Source organism: Camarhynchus parvulus, chromosome 8, assembly GCF_901933205.1.
Source record: "Camarhynchus parvulus chromosome 8, STF_HiC, whole genome shotgun sequence".
Taxonomy (NCBI): Eukaryota; Metazoa; Chordata; class Aves; order Passeriformes; family Thraupidae; genus Camarhynchus; species Camarhynchus parvulus.
Window position 1 is genome coordinate 22,178,428 of NC_044578.1, and position 23,723 is coordinate 22,202,150.

At 37.0% G+C, this 23,723-nt stretch overlaps 1 protein-coding gene across 5 annotated transcripts in view; it reads left to right on the plus strand.

Annotated features, from left to right (window-relative positions):
• KCNT2 (potassium sodium-activated channel subfamily T member 2) overlaps positions 1-23,723 on the plus strand; it is a 115,452-nt gene that overhangs the window by 6,627 nt on the left and 85,102 nt on the right. For all 5 annotated transcript variants that reach the window (XM_030953005.1, XM_030953007.1, XM_030953006.1 and 2 more), the window contains exon 2: positions 21,385-21,464. In XM_030953005.1, the coding sequence (XP_030808865.1) occupies positions 21,385-21,464 (80 nt within the window). The remainder of the gene's footprint in view (positions 1-21,384; positions 21,465-23,723) is intronic.

The window sequence follows — 23,723 nt, forward strand, 5'->3', positions numbered from 1 at the left end:
ATTTTTCCATCTACAACTTGACACATACTACTTTACATCTGGCAGACTCTATAATACTCCATGGGGAGCTACAGCAGTTCTTTCCCTCCTAATTTTATGATTATTATTCTATCACACCCAACGATTAAGAGTATTTATTTTATAATAGTAAGTTCTGTGCTGCACTCTGCCTTTCTTTCATAGTGACTCTTCTATAACAAATGGTAGCATTGATTCATATTGTCTTCCCTTTATCCTGTAACAAAGAAATAGATCACTTGGAGCATCAGAAATGTCTGCACTTTATTTTATAGAAAGAGTAAAGTTGTAAAATCTGCTAACCATTTCTGTGCTATATGTTCAGTTTCTAGACTTCACAATCAAAGCTGATCTTGATCTTATCTGAATTCTGACACAGTATGCCCAAATACTTATACTAACCCACTAAACATTTTAAATGTGGTTTCTTCACCTTTTTTCCAAGTAAATGAACAAGTTAAATCCTCCCTGGAGGCCTCCACTCCATGGTCCCATAATCTGTGTCATTGGAGAGAATGCCATTCAAGAGCTGGAAGTGTTCTGCAGCACAGAAGATTTGGTGCAGAATGCTTTAAAACAGCTGTTAAAGATTTCAGCCTCCCCCGTGCAATCATCTGCTAATTATGTTAGCAGTCAACTTCCTGGTGGGAAGTAGCAATAAAACAGAAACAGTCATTAGGAGACAAAACCCAGTGTTTATCCTCACAGATAAAAACAGTGATATTATTATTTACTCAGAGGTATCTCGAGGGACAAATCCTGTCTCCACTTAGGGAGATACCTGTTAGGAAGTGCAATATTTTTGTGGTGGAAAGCAGGTTGCCAAGTCTGGCATTTCTGTGCCTGCCTTGCCAAGTACCAAGCTATGGAAGATGTGGAAGAAAGGCATTAGATTATGATCAGTGCAAGTTATCTACTGAGGTAGCAAAAAAGAGAAAGCTGCCTACCCCTGTGCCTGGGTGTGACAATTCTCCTGCCAGATTTAGCCATTAATAACTGCATCTCCAGCAGCCACCAGCACAAGGGTCATGTGCCTGGCAGGGGCAATGACACAGTTTGAGCAGCAGTCCTCACTGTGGGGTAGCTCTGCCAGGAAAGTCTGGATTCTGTACCCTGAGTCAAACCCCTTTGGCATTTTGTAAAGAAAAGTGTTTTGCCCTTTAGCTTTCTAGCTAAAGAGGTTAAAGTTAATGGCATTTGCTGTATTTATAACTTAAAGTTACAGAGCTCCTTCACGGCATAGATTGTTAAAATATGTGATGAGGAGTAAACATTGAAAAATGGCCTTGCTCATTTATTGTTCTGAATAACCAAAAACGTTCTAGAGGTTTTATGGTTTTCTCACTTTGTTTTCTCTTGCTCTTGTGGCCCAAGAAAACTGCAATACAGACAGAACCAGGGTTACCAAACCTAATCTGAACCAAATGCCAATGGGAAAAAACCCAACCAGCTGCACTGCAAATGGAAAACTGTGGCTATACTTGTCACTTATGAATAACAGCTGTTGATACACAACTTTCCCTGACCCTGGAATGGGATTTAGTTTCTCATCTTCACACCAAATTCAAAAGAAGCTGAGGGCACTGGTCACATATCACTGTTGCCCTGTAGTTCTCACCATGGAGCAGAGACAGCTCTAACAGAGGGACTGAAGGCTAAGCTCTATATTTAGCTGAATGTACCCTTTTGAGAAGTGAGCAAGCCATGTTTTCACTGTGTACAGCAATCTAGAATTTGATCATTGTTCAAAGGGGTTTCAGTTCAACAAATACCTTTCAAAAAGCAATTTTTGTGGATAATGTCCTATCCAAAACAGTTTAATTACTGTTTTGCTCTCTCAGTAGTAATTCAAAGAACATAATACAAACACAAAAAGTAGAGCAACCTACTCTGTAATGGGCAGATGTTGATTAGTCAACCTCATTTTATAAAGACTATCAAAATCTAAGTAGATTTTTTACCCACCTAAAATTCTCATCAGAGAGAGAGCTAATCTCACCAGAGCCATTGCAGATATCCTGTGTCTCATTGACACTGAGGGCTGCATTCAAACTGTGACCCACACGATCATTTATTTTTGTACCGGCACTGACCACAGATTGCATGAAAACTACAATTTAGCTAAAATGGTACAAACAACATTCAGAACGCACTGAGTTAATTTTAAAGTCTTGATTAGTTTTCCCTTCATTTTTTCCTATTTTTTGGCAGCTCACAAATCACAGTTTGAGTTCAGAAAAGAACAACAAAGTGAGTTAAATTCATGCGACATTATGAATCCATTTAAGACAATTAATTGTGGCAGTCACTGTGACCAGCTCAACTGGTGATTCAGAATGTTGGGATTTCAGTGTGATGTAGCCAGAGCATTTCATGTAGGAAGAGCAAGGCTGGCTGCTGGGAATGTTTCAGATTATGGAGGAAGTACCTCTGAGTGTGTAGGAGAGAGGAGAATTTCAGGAGCCTCTACAAGGCACTCTCCTGGGATATAGCAAGGGCTAGTCTGAGAGTGCTGTGGAATACATCAGGTTTTGCTCCTAATTTCAGATAAGAACAAGCTGTTAGAAGATCACTGGTATCAAGATTATAAGGTGGATGTCTTCTAAGACAGATGAGTGGGACACAGAGCTGTGTAGCACCCTGCTGCTACTTGACTTCAGGCTAAGCTGAACTGACCACTTAGAAATTCCTTCCCTTTCTGGGATGGCAGAGCCACTTTACAGTGACAGAAGGGCCAGATGGAGAGAGCTGGAAATACTGGGAATATTACTGTGCTTTCTTGTATCACCCTAGACATTGGAGAATTTGCTGTCAGACCTCCTGGCATCCTTACACCCTGTTCTCTCCTCATTGTATCCACATATCCCACCTAAATCTGGTCAGCACTGAGGCCTAGGTCAGACTTGCAAACAAGATGACAGAACAACACGTGTCGTGACCCACCTCACTGATACAGTCAGCTAAAGAGATTTTAAATAACCTGACTGTCAAAAAAGCCAGCAAAATCTGAAAATTATGCATTCATTTTGGAAGTTATATTTAAGGGGAAAAAATAGTGTTTACATTGACTATGCCAGTATTCTGAAGGCACTTGCTAAATGATTTTCTAAGCACACACAAGGCACATTTTGAAAGTTTGACGTCATTATTCTGAAAAATTAAATACTGGGCAAACTATTCTGCCAGCCATAAAACGGATGAACAGCATTTTACTTCAGAGAGTACTAAGTGTTTTTTAATATGAATAAAGATGACAGAATTAAACTTTTAAAATATTGTGAAATTTGATATTTTAAATTTTTCTAAAACTAATGAAGAGATAATTAAAACCATGCCTTATGATTAATCAGGAAGTGTAATAGCTCACTCTGAATAAGGAGACAGAGATTTATATGAAGTAAGTAATTATGTGTACCCTGTTAGCTGTGGAGAGAGCAGTATCAGACAGGTGACATTTTAGAGATAATAATGGCTTTTAAAGCACTTGTTCAATTAAGCGTTCAGAGTTCTTGAATCATTGCCACTCCTTAATGAGACATTTATAATTTATATGAAAATTTTATAATTTTTTTGCATGTAAAACAATAATCATATCTATGCATCAGGCTGCATTTGAAAGGAAGGAATCAATTCCAATCCACTGTTAGATATATTGCACTGTATACGTATGTGAAGCTGCAAGTATTACTTTAGAAATCCTACATATTTTATCCTCCATCTGGATGTCATCATTGGAGCCAAAGCAGCTTTAAATACTAGAGAATAAAGACAGATATGTATCAAGGTGCAATTCTTTTGGAAGGAGTCATCAGCAGGAAATGTCATCAGCCCTGTTTTCCTGATGATTTGGTAGAGGAAGTGGAGTCTCCACAACCTTTATCTGTGGAAGAGAGGAGACACTGTCTCTGTGGGAAGCATCAGGAGAGACACCTCCTGTCAAGTTCTGGGCTTTTGGTTTATGTCTTTTCCTGAGTCTGCTGAATGCTCCTTCTCTTTGGATTTATATGTTAAATACTCTCCTGTTGTGTACGTGTGCTTGTGCACAGCTCCCATCACTTCAGGAAAATTGCTATTATCCAATATTCAGCCCTGTATTACTTCTCAGAGTTGTTGGCATTCTAATGGCATATTTTGGGGTGTTGTCTAAGTGTTTCCAGATTGCATATGTGGACTGTCTCAATATGTAACTTTAAAAAGACACTCCTTTTTATAAAGTTACCCTGATCCTGGGCATGTGTAAAAAGCATATGTGGTATAATTTTTTTTTTCTTTTTCACTTTTTAACACTTCAGCTATAAATGGAATCTCAGAAAAGTTCTTTCTAGGCTTGTTAAGGTGTCTGTGGGAAGTTCCTGACAAATTTCATTTGACTTCTTATGACTTCTTCCCTTCCAGATCAGGCATGGCTCCCATAATTTCTTGCCCTGTAATAAACAAATATTTTTAATCTAAGTAAACCTGTGGACAGGTGGGGAATCGAGCAGGGTATAGAAAAAAAAGACTTAATGTTTTAAACTAACTTTATGTATTGCTTATGATTGTCTTGCATCCTATCTAATCCTTTCCAGCTAGAAGGCAAAATGTAGCTTGGAGAAGAAATAAACACACAAGGAAAAATTAGATGACCTTATGTAATGTTATTCCATGCTCCTGCGTGTCTTGTGACAATGGTCAGTACATAATTTTGGAATATGATCCAAAAGATAATGGTGTAATATTTATAGTTACTAAAAACTCTAAAAATAGTAGAAATATAATATTATTGCCTTTAAGAGTGCTGTTATTAACTAGTGATATTTCTCCTTTGGGAATACTACTGGCTATGACTGGAATCAAGAAAGAGCTCTAAAAATTAAACTTCATTGTGTATTGTTTTGGGTGTTTTTCCTTACAGATAAAAAAAAAAAACCCAAGTAGCAGCTCTGTTCCTTATTTGCCATGCTCTCCTCTTTTCCTAGTCACTCCACCTCCAACAGATCTATCATTGAAACTATGAAACTGTGAAAGCCAAACACCAGTGTTTTACCTGTGAGCTTGCCATGCCACCTGAAGTGCATTTGCACTAATTGTCCATCACTAGTGTACATTTTTGTTTTGGCCAGAGTTGTATTCCCTGTGTCTCATTGAAATACTGTACACCTACTAAATCTACGTGAAGAAAGTTAGCCAGAAAGTGCCCTGACAGTTATGGAGGACTGGGGCACATATAAACTGCCTTTTAAGTAATTTGCAGAGAGATTTTCATCTTTTCATGTTGAGTACCACCTTCTCCTTAAGAGAAGTTCATTTCATGGGCCTCAGTCTTAGTAGAAGAGGTTTTTTTTTCCCCATTGAAGTACCAGGCAATACAGTATCATGACTTCTGATCAACTTCATTTACTGCACCTTGATCCAGTGTAACTTAAGGCAGCAGCTTTAACTGCAGAGATTTCCCAATATATGGAAACCTCAAAGCTAGCTTTAATTGCCTTTATCACTAGAATAAATATAGGCATAACAGGTAAAATAGAAACACAATTGGAACAAAAGTCCAGTAAACTCTGTGCTGAATTTTTCACTATCAAATGTGAAATAATAGTTTATTATTCTAAGTCTCAGTTGGATAAATGAGTCATGATAAATGCATGAGTACATTTTCAGCCCCTACAGAGTTGGGATGTATGTATAAATAGTTGGAATTGGAATATATGTATTCCATGTATAATTGGAAACCAAGCTGTGCTATCATATATTGAGGTTCATGGGGCATTATGCCAGTGTGCCCCTCTTATTTTCTATATTTTAAATGGCAATGCACACTGTCAGTTCCTAAATAGAATATTTCAGGTGACAGCTTAGCCACCAGTGTTTGACAATCTAAAAATATTCTAGGAGATTGAGAGGTTCACAGATAAGACATGTATCAGTCAAAATGTTGAAAAGAATATGCTAATTTGTTGTTATTCAGTATTCTGAGGATGGAGGTGCTTTGGGTGCTTCTGTAAATACAACCTCTCTACAAGTCCAATGTTAAACATCAAGCAGATACAAAAATAATAACTGCATATTACAGCACTTGATTTTCTTGCAAACCTTAGCACCAGATCCCATTTCAAGTATTATTTAAAGAGAATGTAAACTGGCTAATAATTTGGAGGATCAGGAGTCTGGGAAACTAATAATATTAAGAACCAAACTATGACTAGTATTTATTTTCATTTCACTTATTTTAATTTGGAAAGTACCCCAGGCTGAAGTTTACAGTGCCAAATAATAAACCAAAATATTCTTTCTTTTGTGTGTAAAACTTAACTGTAAAATGTAATTTATCATCAGAGATAAGCTAGCATTAAAATAGGCCGCATTTAGGTAGGCAAGAGGAAGTTCTGCTCTCTTTAACCTTACAAAGAAGTCTCTCATAAATTACTACATAGCTCTTTAACCATAGACAGAAGATCTAAATCTTACTCTGAAGTCCTGCTGAGATTTTGATAGAATGTTACAAAGATAAACATTAAAAAAAAATTACGCGTCAAGTTGGTCTTCAGAATGAAAAAAATGTAGTCATATGTGTTTAAAGTTAATTCAGTAGCTTCACTGAAAATTTGGTGATTTTTAAAGGCATGATAGAGAAAAGCCCGAGTGGTATAGAAAATTTCTCATTGGTATTTGATCATCTCACCCATTATATGGCAGCATAAGTGGGATTGCTGGATAAATGCTGAAATACTGGCATAGATAGACTCCATAAATACAGTAGGAATGCTATTTAACAGTATATTTGAATATATCTGAGACACATTTTTCTGTTTCCAGAGAAAAAATAGTTCAATACAGTCAACTGGAATAAAATTAGTCTATTGATAAATTATACTAATTTCCTTTTCAACTGTGCAGAATTGGAAAAAAAAAGATTCAGAGAAAAACAAAACCAAAAATCCAGGTAGACTAATTTATTTAATCTCTGAGTCTAGACTGAATTGGCTGCAGCTTTCTCATCAAATTCCCCCAAGTCAGCCATTATTGCACAGCTTCATTAGTGATAAGAATCTGGGGCATTTTGAAGACAAGGCATTTTACACTCCATCATTTTAACTGAGACTGTTTCATTCATATTTCACTGATTGTGATGTACATTGCACAGCACTCTGAGGTATGAGAGCCTGATTTTATAACTTTTATCTATTTGTAGTTTTTGTGGAAACCTTTTAGAGCTGAAGAGTAGAGTGCTGAAATAAGCAAGTGACCACAGACAACATGAGAAGCCCAGGGATTAGAATCAAAGACATGCAAGAGAAGGGCATGTTTGCTCTTAGTGCCCATGATAAAATGAGTGGATTGGATGTGTAAAATGTAGGTAGCAACAGAACCATTGTCTTCCTGCTCTTCTAGTGAAGTTGGTAAATTACAAGTCCTAAGGTTTGCATTGCCTTTCAGATAATTTTTCAGATTTCCAGTTGTAACAATGCAATTCCAGACCCTTAGTTCATTTACAGAGGTACCAGGAGAGAAAGATGGATAGAGCTATTAGAAAGGGAAGAAAGATTATTAAAGGCCTTGGAACTGTTTGATTTTCCAAGTTGCACAATCCTGGAAATTGTTCATACTTCTTTTCCCTTGTTAAAAATATATACCCTCCACTTGCATTGCAAGATAAAATCCTAGGTAAGGGTGCATACAGTAGAATATCAGGAAACCTGAGCTTGAAAAGCTACTGAAGTAGACTAATTTCCTTCTAACAAAGGGATGAAAATTGAAAAGTGAGCAAAAAACCCAAAGTTCTTACCTCTGTTCCTGCTTTATGAGATATGAAGATGAATTCTTAGCCTGTGGTGAGACAAACAGCAAAAATCTCATTTAATGTAGCAGAATATATGTCTGCTTAGGGGGGAATTGTATATGGGTCTTTCTAGCATCTGTATGACCAGATGCGCAGAGGTCAGAGTCTGGTTAATAAATATTCATGAGCACATTTTTACCTAAACAATTAATATATCCACACCATAGAAAAAGAGTAAAGCATATTGATTTACAATTCCTTTGAGTTCAACTAAGTAGATGTATACAATTTGGAAAATATTTATTAAATGCTGTTGCTTTAGTGTTCTTATTGTCTGGTTTCAAGGCAAATAAAGATTAATTTTGCTTTGTTTTATTTGTGCTTTATAGATGCAGCCAGCCTCTGCTTTGCTTTGTCAATAAGAAGTTACCTGTTTTATTCTGCTAGAAGGCTCTCTGTTCTATGTGTACATTTCTTTATGAAACAGGGGTTTGTACTATGTTTTTTTCAAGTTGTTACCTTCTTACTCAGTAGGTTCTTTTCCTCTGTGACTTTTAAGCTGATTTATTATATTAAGAATACAAAAAAATGGCATATTTCTACAGTATTTTACTGAGCATAGGCACTCACTTGATGATATATCAGAACATGTTTATTTTAATTTGTGTTGTTTACTTCTTTTCCTTTGTATGAGCATGTGATTTTTACCTTCAGTATCAACCTCTAGAGAACCTTTTGAAATGCCTTATAAAAATTTTAGTACATGATGTTCACTTTAGACTTCCCCCTTATCTATCTCTTCCAATTATCTCATAATGGAGCAGAGTGCTACAGCTCATAGTCTATTTATATCTGTCATTTGCTTCATTCTTAGTTTGTTCCCAGGCTAATCCAACTTGTAGATCTTGGCATGGGTGCCATTTATTCTTTTTTCATCTCTTGTTGACATGCTAACCAGTACTTATATATTTATGTCATTTTCGATGCACATTATGAGAATATTTTGGTTTGCCTTTTGCCGTGGTTTTGTTTACCTGCTATTTTTAACTTTACTCTTATCTGTAATGCTGTGGTTACAAAATATGTCAACTCAGTGTCTGGCATTGGAGCCTAGACACTGTAGAGAAACAGAGCAGCCCAGGATTCCCCTCTCAAAAAGAGTGGGGCAGAAGTCAAGCCATGTGCAGCGAGTAGATGGGGCACAGGACCAGGATCTATGGATCAAATATGAATTGAACAATGAAAAATTCAGGGTACTGAACAACCCTTGATCTGGAAGATAAATGACACTTGAGAGACACTGTTAGAGGGTTTTGAGGTTGGCTTGGTTTTCTAAAGACACTTGAAGACAGCAGACATGAAAATGGAAGAATGAATGCAGGAAAAAGGGCCAAGATTACAGCAATAAATGGAACACAGCCTTCCCCTGGGCAGAGCAGTGGCTCGAGAGCCTTCAGGTGTAGATTTGTGTTTGTGTAGTAGTGTGGGACAGGGGATTTAGCTATTGATTCTGGCTATCTGCAGCTTCTCCAGAATCAGTTTAGCACAAAAATATGACCTGTAAAAGTCTCCTTTTGGGAACACTGTGTCTGTGCACCTTCTTACTTGTATGTCTGAATTGCACTTCTGACTATGCCTGTAAAAGGATCAATTTTGATTTTATAAACACTACAAATTGAAATAGAGAATTACAGAATGCTTTATTTTAGCAACCTAGCAGTGTAGAATGCTGTTTCAGTTGATGTTGTAAATTTACACAGCTGAAATTTAAGATTCTGTTTTCTAAATGCCATTGTTAAAAGGGGGAGTGCTCTTAAAATATGTTTTTTTTGCCAGCCATTTTTGTCTTTCCTCAATTAGGTTTCTTTTAAAAATGGAAGAGAGTCTGCACAAAGGCAGACTTAGTCTGTTACTTAGCAGAATGAACTGGTCTGTTTGGTCATTTATTTAGCAGATAGTGGTAAGTGATAAAAGGAAATAATGTAAGAGCAGAGCAAGTAACACACTGTTGCTGATTTTAATATAGCCTCATTCTGGTATACTCCCTTTCTGAACATATCCCCCCATCTACACATCTCATTTCCACAAATTTCCACATTATCTTAATTTTGTTCTTACCATCAATATAGTTATTATTGAAACAAGTCATCAGCATTGTCCCAGTGACACCCAAGTGGTCCACATGCTGTGTTCTGAAGTGCTAAAATGTGCTCTGGAGCTTTTCTGTTAGCTAACATTTACAGGCAGTGTCATTAAGAAAAGGTTGCAGAGAAGCATTTCTAGCATCTTAGACAGGAGTAACTTGTGTTTGTGAAAAGGACTTTGAATGGATGATTATTAGCATGGTCAAGTAACAATGTCATGTGTTCTGCAAAAACTACCTCTGTGATCACAGTTAGGAATGCAGTTCCATGAACATCACCCTGCACAATCCTAGAGCAGAGCTTGTGGTTGCGCATCCTTTCTTCCCATCATTTTGTTTACTTGGACATCTAAGAATTGCTCCATTAACTTGTGGCAGCAAATTTCTGCTGTCTTTTGCACCACTACAAAGAGGCTGCAATCACTGTAAGTCAAACACTGCAAGCGCACTAGGGGTGTGCCTTTTCCGCTGTCCCACAGCGCTTACTCCTGCTCTACCTTTGCATTAGGTGTTGGAATCACAATGATGAAAATAAGTCTGATCAACAAACTGATCTGATTGAAAATCTCCAAAGGAAAGAATATAGACAGTCTCCAGTTAGAGCAAAGTCCCAGTCAGACTAATCTAGAAACCACCCATTTGTAGGGGTGTGAGCAGACACTCTCCCTCACTTGTACAGATGGCAGCTTCTTCCACTGGTCATAAAACAACATCCTCACTTGACAATGTGCCTACTGCTGTCTGCCAACAGTCAGCACAGCCTGACTTGGGTGGTGTGGAGTTTGTATCTGGTTTGTACACGAATCTGTACTGGTGCTTTATCTGGTAATGAGCAAATCAAGTGTTGGTTGGTCACTACTGATAGATTTAATGATAGCTGGCAAGCAATTGCATTGTTGAGAGCAGTGAACTACGTGTTCATAAATAATCAACTGTCTAGTTCCAAATGTAAATCAAACAGCTACTGTCTCTGTAAACTAAAAACTGCCTAGATGACTCTCCTGAAAGCCTGATAAACATCCCACAGATGATTAAGTGAAAGCATACAGCTGACTATTCCATAATGATTTTGCTGCTTTTGCAGAGATCCTAAATATATACTTATAAAAGAGTCTATGCAGAACACACACACACAAACAGAGACATTTCCTAAGCTGTGTATGTCCTTGCCTACAAGTTTATCTGTCATGCCCCTCATGTCCTGAACCCCTCTGCATTGCCAGGCTCGGGCAGCAGCTCTCTCATAGCAAGCTCAAACCAAAGCCCACGGCTTGGCCCCGTCCTCCTGTCCGGGCTGCTCTTTGCTGCTCTGCAGGAGAAAGGGAACTTTGTGCCCTCTGTTCCAGCAGCCTGAGCCTGGTGACACTGTATGCTTGCTGCTACAGACACTGAAATCATGGGCAGCTGCTTTTATTTGCTACATCATAAGGCTTTGCTGCTGTTTCCACCAACCTGTGCCTAAGCCTTTTTGTGGTGGTTGCTCACTATGACTCCTTTGTAACATTTTTTTTCTCATACTTTTATGTTTCTGTTTGTTTATCTTCTAGTTGTGGGGGTTTTTTAAAGGCACAGCTGGAGAAATAATAACTGCTATCATTTTGGCCTTTGTGGATTTCTGCTGCAATAGTGATTTGGACTTCTATTTACACTCTGTTGCACTACAGGGCACCTGTCAAGCACAGTTTTCAGGCAATTTCTATGGAAGTACAATAATCTTAACTTGCCAGTCCTATATAGATAAACATGTTTACACTGCAACGTAGATATGTACAAGGATTTACCTTGCACATAGCACGTCTCAGCCAGCCTTGTTTGTGCTGTATGAGTTGCTCTGAGCCACTCTGCTGCAGAGGGCCCTGGAGAGCAGCTTTGGCACCTATTCCACACTCATCACATCCCTCTCCGGAGGGGATGAGGAGGTGACAAAGCAAACTGTGCTGACAGCCAGGGGGTGGCAAGAGGAAGTTGTGAGGATTAGGGATGGGAGGAAGGGAGTAAGTGGCAAAGGTGATAACAGGGAGTGAAATTGAGCACTTGTCTTTCCTGAGCTGAAGGAAACAGCCAAGAGGTCAAATAATGGGAATCAAAGATGTATCACAGGTGTGGAGACTGCACACACAGACTACAGATACGAGCACTGAAGACTAAAACTTCATTCTGGTTAAGTCAGATTTAAATATGTGAAGGTTATTGTGTCTTAGGAATTTCACTGCTTACTTTCCTGTGATGTGGCAGTGAGTCCACTGGTATCTGAAAACACAGCTCATACCTGGATTGCCTTTGCAGAAAAATAGGCATGGGTGGGTTGCAGACTGAGTATCAAACTTTCACTGGAGATGAATTTTACCTGCAAGATTTTTTCTGCAGCAGAGTGAATAGTTTTTGAGGGAATTATGTGAGTCAGGTTTTGAGGCATCATCTTATTATCACATCACAGGAAATAGAGAAGGCACATTCTATTTTAATTGGGTCAAAAATCCCAGGTAGTGTTAAAATTGAAATGAAAGCAAAACAATACTTTGGTTGATGAATGCATTTTCCTTGGAAAAACTGAGTCTACTTTCTACTTAAAGAACTGTAAAGAAAATATAAGATACAATTACCTCATTGAACAAAATTTTCAGAGGGAAAAAAAAGGACATGTTTTTGATATGACATGTTGACATTTCTGTCTTAGAACATTGCATTTCTGAAATTTCTCTTCTTATGAAATGTTAATCAGTGGGTAAGACTCCATATAAGATTGTCTAAATTCACACTGAATGCTGTAGTTTAAGACCATTTTTCATAAAGATCCGTTTCCTTTTGGGTAGGTACGGCTAATAGTCCCCTATAATTTCCCCTATAATCCCCCTATAAGGTGAAAGTGTAGATTAATTTACTAAATCCCAATATTTGAGTTTGGAAAAAACCCCAAAGCCTTTGAAATATATTTTTCTGACTTGATATAATTGTACTGTGCATTTGTTTCAGGAAACACTGAATAAATTGTTGGCTATAATTGAAGACTGCCAAGTATAACTAGCATAATACAGTAAAAATGAACAAAAGAACAAAAGCTAGCAAACAGAAGTAATAATAGAACAAGATGGTGACAATAAAAAGCTGTGGAATTATATTAGAGTAAATATATAGATATGCTCTATTGAATCTCACATTGATCTCCCAGTTAAATGTAAAATACACAATGTAAAATACATTGTACAGTTGACGTAGAAAGAAATTTACCTTTATTTTGGGTGAAAAATACTAATTAAATGCTTTAAGCAATAGGAAAATATCTAGTTTGAATATTTTTACTATTTGATTATTTTACTCAGCTTTAAGTGAATCTTAAAGTGATTGGATCAAATCTGCTAGGAAGAGGGTTCTGGTTTCAGGTAACATATCAACAAGTCTTATTTAATATAATATTTTACACTTGGTCATGTGATACTTAAAAATGACAGATTGGGATTCACCCACAAAGTTTTTTTGTTCCTTTAAAAAAAATTTTTCTATCCATCTGCATTTTTACTTCCTTCTGCTTTACTTCTGCTGTGATTTCAGAAAATTAAATCTCCTTATTTCAAAGTAAAAATAAAACTGGGATTAGCCATCTACTCTGTGGGGATACCAAGGCGCTCAGCCTTGTTCTACTTGCTGGTTTTGAAAAGATGAAATCCTGAAAAATGAGAAGTAAAAGATAACTTACTGAAGAGGAGTAACAGAACAGTCAGAGACTTAGAGATGGGAAGCAGAGTTTAAATAAATAGTGATTTGAATTTCTGTGGTAATCAGAAGCTAATTGGAGTCACTTGGAAGGGACCAAAGTGAGAAGAGTTTGCTCAGCATTTCCCTAATGTTAAGACATGGGTTTATCCTTTCTCTTGTTAACAGGAGACCAGTGTTCACACTGTGTCTCCTGCTGGTTTAAGCTCTGGACTATTACACCTACACCAAAAACCCCCAAACCAAAAAACAAGCAAAGATGGCACGTTTCATTCACAGGTGTTTCTTTCTGTGTAAGAAAGGTGTATGGACCTGTAAACTGCCATATCTAAAGTAAGCAATGAGTCTTTAAGATTTTTGTTCATGTAATTCTTTAGACATAACAAAATCAACCAGAACAGTTTGAGGCTGTTATTTCTCTGAACACCTGTTTCTATCTTTATCTGGATAATCTCCATGACAATGTCCCTCATAGTGTTTACTGCTTGTTTTCTAAGAGAAAAGTGTTAAATAGGGGGCAAATTGAATCAAAACTTATTCAAATAAAATCTACAGAGAAATAACATCACATGTTAAGTGTTTGGGTAGGAGTGACTCAACTCCATCACTACCATCCATCTATTTTGGACATAGAGTGGATATTTTTACAAGTGGTCACCTTTAAGTTTCTGTTGGGCTTGAGGAAGAAGTATTTTTAAGGGCCATAGCACCAAAAATGAGATGCCCATGTGACATTTAGGCAGTGCTGCAGAGTTTATTTATTAAAGCCTTGATATTTGTTGGGTATCCTAATGTGCAAGAGTGGAAGTAGACTTAAAGTTGAGGAAATAAATTCAAGAGGAGAGAAAAGGTAAACATCTCAAAAGACAGATTTCTCAAAGTCATGAAATGATAACTTTAAGAGTGGTGAAGTCCAGAGTCTGAGTTACAATTCCAGATGGTGAGAGTGTAAGGAAGAAAGATATGTTGAAAGCAAAGGTCCATGTAGGGAATTAGAGCAAAGAAAAAACCCCATGGGTGGGATAGTGCGCCATTTCCTCAGTGTTTTCAAGTCAAATAGTGAAACTGTCTAGTCCACAGAGGAAGAAAAAAAGAAAGGGTGAAACCTGCAAGGAACTAGAGAAAAGGACCTGTTGAAGAGGGGACTGGAAGTTTTCTTAAAATTTGGATGGAAGAACAGGAAGAAGGGGGAGGTGGAATGAGAGGACTGTGGAAGGTAAACTGTGGACTCTGAGCATGGATGAAGTAGCAGGGAGAAGGTTTCAGAAAACCAAGGAAAGAGACTGGGGGCAAGAAGGCAAATAGATGGAGGGCTACCAAACTCCTTAAACTACCCCTGATGCTGCAGACTTTCTTCAGGATAGACATGGGTGTGTCTACTTGGGAAAATAATTAAGGGTTTTTTTGAGAGAACAAGAGTCTTACTGAGGTAACAATTAATTAGCAGCGTTACACACACACAGAAGTTTGGTAAGCAAAAATAAATAGCTCCAAATGAAAGGTGTGCAGTGCTCAGCATTAAAATCCTGTAGTAGAAAGTACTGTTAAATTTTAAACGCACAACTTGAGACGTGTTGTTACTCTAAGAACAGTAATTTGTGTGTGTGAGATGTTTCTGCAAACTGCCTGACCCTGTGTGTGCCTCACCTATCACAGAGGGGACAGGGAGAGTGCTGGGGTTGCATGGGAAGGATCTTTGTTTTGGAAGATAACCACTGATAAGGGATGAGCAGCTGTGATACAGAAGAACAGAGTACAAAAAATAGCTTGCAATGGGTTACTTTGTATTTTGATCCTAATGCTCTAATGCAGTTAAACCCAGGCTGGCAGAAAGCAGTCACCACAGAATGCTTGATTTCAACAAGTTCCTTTCAAGTCTCTTTTTGACAAATAGTTGCCACTATTATAAAAAGAAAACAAAAAGCAACAAATTAACTATCCTGCTCTTCAGGTCTGGTTAATTGGCACAACTCCATAAAACTGAGCAGTGCCTGGAATCAAACTCATGGAGCACATCCTGTTACTCAGACTTAGCCAGTAAAAAAACCTTGCATAATGGATTTTCATTGCAGCAGCTCTGTGCTGTATGTATCCTACATGTGAAGTATTTTTGCCCAGAAGTTAAAAAGAGCCATTTTTACATGCAATAAAAATATTTTAAAATATCCATTTCCTCACCTTGTATGGGGAAAAAAAAGTCTTAAAAAAATCTACTAAGCATCTTCCTTCAGTGGTTTTCTTTGAAACTTTAGCTTCAAAGTGCACTATTTCTTAATGCATCATTCACTTGTTTTATTAACTTTCTCACCTTAGCTAATAGGCTTGCAACAGAAAAGTATATTTGGAGTAAAAAGTCAAGAGTGCGAGGGAAACTACTTGGAGATTTCTTTTCCCTTAGTAAAACATCATTGTATTTTCTCCTTTACGAAAATTTCTAATGACAATTATTACAGATTGCAAACTCATTCTTTTTATTACTACACCATTACTAGAATGGTGACTTCTTGATGGATTTTCATGCATACAGGAATGAGATGATTTCCTTTTTTGAGTGTGCAAGACTGTGAATAAGGGATTAACACAAAAGTATTATTAATTGATTGAAAAGCATGCCTACTACCTGCTGCTGAGTCTCATATCTTGCTGTTGGTCTTTCTCTTAAAAATCTTTCCCTCAAAGGAATGAAAAAATTGAGATCTTTTCCACAGAAATGTTTGATAATGTCATTTCCTCTCTCTGTTGCTGTAATATTAAATTGCTGCCATAGACTTGTATCGGTTTCACAAAGAGAGTTTTATGTAACTGCAAAAAGGAGCATGAAGCTGGCTACATTCAGATTTCAAGATACATTTCTATTTATATCCATAAAAATATAGACACATTCACTATTTAAATTGTAAGGAAGATAATTAAAATTAAGGGTTGAAATTTTTTAGCATTTTGATGTTTGAACAGTTAAGTAAAGGAAAATTTTGCCTTGACATAGAAAGTATTTTTTTGTGGTTGCAGATACAAATTTTTACTGTGTGCAACCTGAAAATTTTGGTTTGGCCAGTTTTTTGATGCTGTCTTAGTTTTGTTTCAATCAAAGCAGCACTTATGGAAGGGAGACACTAAAAAGAATTTGAGCATAAGATACAGTTCTGATCTCTAAGATTATTTATGCATCCTTAATCCTTTATTTTACAGCTTGTTATTAACTCAGCTTATGCTATTTCTGTTTCATTAAAACAGACAATAATTTACAGTGACACTGGTAACACCTGGTATCTATAAATCTGTTAGTTACGTTAACATCCAATTACATCATCAAGTAAATATAGATATGCCTGGAAAAACATCACTAAAGAGTTTAACTCAGATTCACTGATATGAAAGGGAGCTCCTAACTAAAAAATCCCTGTGGAACCTGTGTTCTATCATGTAGTTTCCCAGTGTGAGATATCATAAAGAATCTACAAGACAATACTGCACAAACACAGTTCTGCAGAGTTCTTGAAAATATTTATTGGTTTGTTGCTATTAAACTGATCAAAATCCCCATCAGAAAATGACCTTATATGTGTCAGTTTTAAGTACTCTGCACTTGTTAGAACCATATTTAAGAAAGTGCAGGACCATATTGCAAAAGTTAGATTTCACCAGCACAGTACATGGCAAACACCTTCAGTAAGTGTGCTTACTGTGCTTTTAAAAGAGTTCTGAGTGCTTCAGAACTTGCAAAACTTCAAATAGAAGTGTTACCCATGACAGTCATCCTTAAAACACACTAATCCTTTTCATAAAAGCTATAAGAAAAAAGTACCTGTTTCCTTTTTTTATTGCAGTAAAGTAAGATCTGATAATAGCAGTTCACTTAGCAGTTCAGGTGCTTCATTTTTAAGCACCCATCTATAGACTACATAATAAGTTTTCAGGTCTGAAATCTATCAGGATTTCACATATATTTAATTGCCAAATCCCAATAAAAAACCTCCATATTCCTTTCCTATTTTGAGGCTTTCTTTGTAGGAAAAATATGAGATGTCCTTTTCCAAAATGACAGATTTAAATAAATGTAAGTATTTTTCTTCACATTGGCTCTGTTTGTACACTTAATACCTTTTCTTGATTCCAACATCAATAAATAGTAAACATAAGCATTTACAGCTCTTGGCATGCATGTAGTGAGAAATCCAGCTCATACTTTCATTTGTGAAGCGATTATTTCTGCCAAATCTGTTTTTTAACATGAAAGAAAGACAATTTTAGCTTTGAGGGTGCAAGATAATACTGTTACTATAGTAAAGTGTGGCTATGGGGTTAGAATGACATTGTAAATAGTAGTGGGAAAATGCAGGAAAAATGCAGAGCACACAGAGATTGGTCCCAGTGTTTTACAGCCACCAGCAGTGCTCTGCATTAGTGTCATTGACAGGAATTAGGATTTTCCTGCTATACTTTGTATTACATTAAAGTGTACTTCTCAAATTGCATCTTAACTGAATTATAACAATGCAGTGAGGACTTGGGGTACTCAAGATGATTGTTACAGCTTGAAAGATTTGAAGTTATTTCAGCGACATCACTGTTCTTTGGGTTTAAACTAGTGAAGACCACTACCAATGGTATATTGAGTTTTAACACATCACTCTGTTTTCAGAACAATAATAGAACTTCAGTAATTTTTGCTACAGGTGCATCATGTATTTGTGTGTTTTCAACACAGCTGAAGTAAGAGTCAGTAAACATAAGACCTGTTCTTTTAACATCCAAAAGCAGCTTTTCATGGAATATTCAATACCAGCTACATGCACTAAAAAATTCTGAAACTATTAACTGACTGCAAAAACAAAATCTTTACATTCATCAACCATTCCTTTCCCTGTAACCACTATCAAGGAATAGCATTTTAATCCTTCAGTTTGACTTCCTTCTGGTTAGGGTGGACTGTCTTTTACAGGAAGATAAACATGAAGCACAAATTGTTGAAACTACGTTTTCAAGTTACACTCTAAGTACAGAATAAACCCAAATGTATTCTGTAGGCCAGATGATCTGCATGTATTCCTACTGTCACCCTCATCTGTGTGGTGGGCCATTTGCTTGCAATCACATTTCATATATCCTGCAACAGAGTGATCAAGTTTTATATAAGTGTATCACAAGAATTTCACTCCCTCACTTGAAATACCCTTAATAACCTGTACTAATTTAGTCCAGGAGAATCTTGTTCAAGCCCTTTACCACTGCTGCTACAAATGTTCTCAATATTTCAATGGGGGATCAGAATTTATTTTTTGTAGGTTCCCAAAACCTCCTTTGCTAGGCTACACTTCATAGTGGGAAAAATACAGAAAAGAACAAATACTTGAGGTAAAACATTAACCATTTAAAGATTGTAAGGAACATTCAAGTAGAATGAGGGTTCTCCTTAGAAATAAAAGTCTTGGGAAAGATCAGTATTTAGAGATTTCTGCCCTTGCCAGAGACTCCTTCAGCCAGTCATACTTAGCTTTGCTTAGTAAATAGCAACCTTCAGGAAACAAAGTGAAATATTCTCTGGTAGCCAGAGTATCAGGAGAGTGCATTGATTATAGATGTGGGATAATGTATTTCTGCAAGTGTAGAAGGCCACTACAGTTTTTACTAAAGTTTAAAGAAGTCAGGGGATAGAGAAGGAGCCACAAAAGTGGCATTAGCAGCATTTGTAATCCATTTTGCCATGGAAACTGCTGCACTGTGGAATCCCAGTTTCCTGTGAGCACAGGTTTCTAAGAAAAGCCAAGTGGACAGCTGTTAGAAGGCCATCAGAGCAATTCATAGTGCTGGTGATAGGAGGGTGATTAGCTCCCACAGCCTCTTCCCTCTTTATCATTAAATCATAGCCCACTGTCAAGATGTTGCTTTTTCATGGTAAGTGATTACTGAAATTTTCTTACCAGAATGCTGATAGATTAATTCAGAATGTGTTAAAAAAAAAACCCAAAAACCACCATGTATCTTTTCAATGACATCCCTTACTTCAATAGCTTGTGCCACTTTGTTTACCTTTTGAAATATATCCTTGAAGATTAAGTATGTACACTTAGCATGTGGCAGCTGCCAAATCATGGGAGATGTTTCCCACTAAAACTGTCACTGCATTAATGACAGTAAGTACCTTGGAAAATAGATTCTTAAAGTTGTGTTTGTGCTTCCTCTGAATAGGAAGCAGTGTAATTACCCATCCTGTAAGGAACACTACAATAAAACACACCAAAGGCAATGACTAGTTAAAATGAACTGACTTCACCAAGTGAATCACAGAACCTTCTTTTTATGATCCTGTCCTACAAAGTGATATGCCTAAACTTCTGGTAATAAGCAGGCATGAAAAGTCACATTGCCTGAGATGTCACCCATTCTAACCCACAAGTAATTAACCCACCAAATCCATAAATGTATGGAAGTATCTGGTATAGACAACTGTTTGAGAGACACTACAGGAAACAGTATATTGTACGAAAATTGTTTCTGCAAAAGGCTTCACATGCAAGAAGGGAAAAACTAAAGTTAGGATTCTGCTAGAAGAATATGACTACCTATAAACCAAGTAGTTATGTGATGAAAGACTGCTGAGAAGAAATGCTGAAATAAAGTTCAGGCATGCTTATGAACAGAAAAAGTACATGCAGCTGTGCAAAACATGATGAGCTACAGAGAAAGGGAGATGTAGGGAATGAACTCACTGGTGTGATGCTACTTTATTCTTCAGCAATAAAAGACCTTTCCCAGCTGAGCTCTGACTGCTCAGGAAGGCACAGATGTGCTGGGTAGAGATTCATTGCTGCGGGACAACTGGCTTGGGGAGGGAGAGTCAGTAATTTGGGTAGGGCAGGGACTTAGTGAGAATGAGAGTAACCCTGCTCTCATCTTGCAGCAAGCACTGCAGCTCCACAACTCTGAACAGCCCAAGGTTTTCTACAGAACTGGAACACACCTTCCTCCTGGCCAGTCCCTGCAACAGTTCTCTCTTCTAGTCTGTGTAACTATTGCATGAGTGGTACTCAGGCTGAACTGAGGGACAGAAAGATGAAATATATCCAGGCAGATCTGAGGGGATGGAGGAAAGATGCCCCTGTTGCTTTAATATAATCAGGAGGAGAATTATTTTCTGTACAATATTGTGTGAGTGCAACATAATTTTGCTTTCAGCTCTCACTGTTTCATGGTGACAAAAACAAGTTCAGAGAGGGTGGTTTTGTTTGGTACACGAGTGATGATAGGTGAGTACAAACAAATGGACTGAAACATGAACATCCAACAGAAATGTGAACAAGACAGAAAAAAGGACCATTAAAATGTCACTTTTACAGGAAAGGAGTTAAACTGAGATGGAAGGCTTAACCTGGACATCAAGGAAATCTTCCCTACTAACATGCAAACAGGAGAATGGTCATCCAATGAAAATCCCAAAAGCATAGAGCCTTCTTATTTTCCAGTGTACACTGTTTGAGTAATATGAAAATTATTCTGCATGTAAAGGGGATAAATGAAAGGTCTTCTGCTTGGTGGTGATTTTTTTTTGTCTGTTTTGTTTATTTGGTTTGATTTTTTTTTTTAACTTTCAACATTAGTCATTCAAAGCCAAGTGAGCTTTTGGCTGACCACTCACTATAAGTCCCTCCAGTTTTATATCAAGAATAGATGATTAGAGAAACAAATTATTATTAAATACTGATTTATTATCTTTCATAGCCAATCCTAATACTTTCTTTTTTTATTATTTCAGGGTGCAAGTTGAATTCTATATGAATGAAAATACATTTAAAGAGAGACTAAAGCTCTTCTTCATCAAAAACCAAAGATCAAGTAAGCAGTTGGATTAATTTCTGTTAAGCATATTTATGATACTTTTAAGTAAGATCAAATTCAGTTGAAGGCCACAGTGAAGTTATTAATTTTCTTATGAGTTGAAATATTTAAACTTGAAAATAATGTGCTCGTGCAGGATCAAACAATTAGTGATGTCATGAACTGTTAAATACAATCATGATTTTATTTCTGTGTCGTGATCAAGTTGACTAATTTGCAATGATCTGGCAGCAATGCTCATTGATAAGTCGTGACCTGGTGACTACGAAAGCAAAGACACTTAGGATGGTAAAGGAAAAGAAGCTGCAAAATACCCAGCTTTTTGAAGTGTTAAGTATTCCTAAAATTTCAAACTTGCTCTGCACTGAAAAAAAAAAAAATTGGAAAGGAGACTATTGGGGATGTGGTATTTCAGAAATGTAGGGACTGTCATTAGCCTATAGTCTAACTTAACTTTTAGTCTCAACAATAGAGTCTAACCTAAATCTATCTTCATTGATTTATGTGCTTAACATCAGCAGCCATCATGGAAGAAAATAATGGGGAGGAATTAAGATATTCATCTTTTTAAAAGCATCCATGCAGCTGGTCCAAGTGGGTGGAAACATGGACTATTATCCAATCTTGGTTAGAACAGTGGAGCTCATAGGTCAGAAGATCAGTAATTGACCTCAGTTTTCCTCTGTGCAGCAGGACTGAAGTTACCTCTCTTTGCCTTTCACACGTAAAGAACTAAAATTACAATAGCTTTATACATAAAGCTTTTAGACTACAAAGAATACATTTTTCCTGTGTACAGTTAAAATGGTTTCCTGTGTTTGTGTCTGGAAAAAGACAGAAAAAATAAGAAAAATTTTTTGATGCCCCAGTCTGAAAACATCCAGACAAGCAAAACTGTGGAGACTAGATCAAGCTTTCAAAATAAGACATAGCAAAAAATCTTCTATCTGTAAGAGCTAGCAATAAATAAATACTAGCTTTATATCAGAGAGCTTGATAATTTTATTGGCTAAGCTTCTTTTACTTTCCAAGTGTAGGAAGTAAAACATTCCTCTAAAAGGAAAGAAAAAAGAAAAAAAGGCACCATGAGTAACAAGAAAAATCCCCAAGCCAAAGTAGTCAGTATTAATAAAGTGCAAACACTCTTTCTACTTATGCAGATCTTGGTTCTTGTCCAAATACTCAGAACCAGAATCTCCCCAAGGAAAGCCTCCGAAGAGCTGCTGCTGACACTGTAACCTGCCTCTCAGTACAGTCAGTGTACTCATTCAGTCCTGCACTGAAACAGGAGGAGTCACTTGCCCAGAGGTACCAGGGAGCTGATAAACAAAGATAATAGATTTTAGACAGTGTTCAGTGAGAGCACTAAAAACTTTCCTTCGCATATTAAAGATGGATTTGCTCTCATTGAGAAAAAAATTGTCAGTAGGATCAGAAAATGTTTTGGATAGTGTAACTAAGTCAAACCTGTTCACCAAAGAGTTTTTGATAATATCACACAATTTTGCCAACCAGAGCAGTCAGGTCTAGAATTTATAAGCATTTTCTACAGAATACTGTCCTGATCTAAATCACATATGGGCCAGTAACTTGAAATATCTACTGTTTTATTAATAATTATCCTTGTGTAAACTGATAAAACAAGCCTTAATCTGTGTCTCATGTCAATCTAGTTTCCACTCAATCTTCTGCAAGCAAATGTCTAATCAAATTCAAACAACGTGTTAAAAAAATATCTTACAAAGGTGTCACTCAGCACTCTCACAAAAAAAAAAAAAAGCGAGAAAGAGGAAATGACACAGTCATACAAGCATGACTTGCTTGTAACCTGCCAAGACCACACACTGGATTATCACAGTCAACAATAAATCTCAAAGGGAAAAGATAAGTGAAGTTTCAAGTCAGTGAAGAGGGAATAAAGGATAACTATCACTAGGATATGAGCTATTAAGAGCATATTCTGGCCCAGCTGCTAAAGCCAGCGGCCACTGAAATAATTTTGCTGAAAATCAGCAATATATTAGTGACTTATGGGAAAGGAATAATGGGAGACAATTCTAAAATCCTCACCTGGTATCTTTCACTCTGTTTAGGCCAACTCTCTAAATCTGACATTTAATCCACAAAAATGCTTGCAAGGAGAGCATGAAGAATTTATAATAAAAGTGAAAGTCATAGTCAGAAGTGGTAAAACATAGTGTATCACTCTATACTTAAAAATGCGTGCAAAAATAGCAAATACTTGTCTAAACTGAG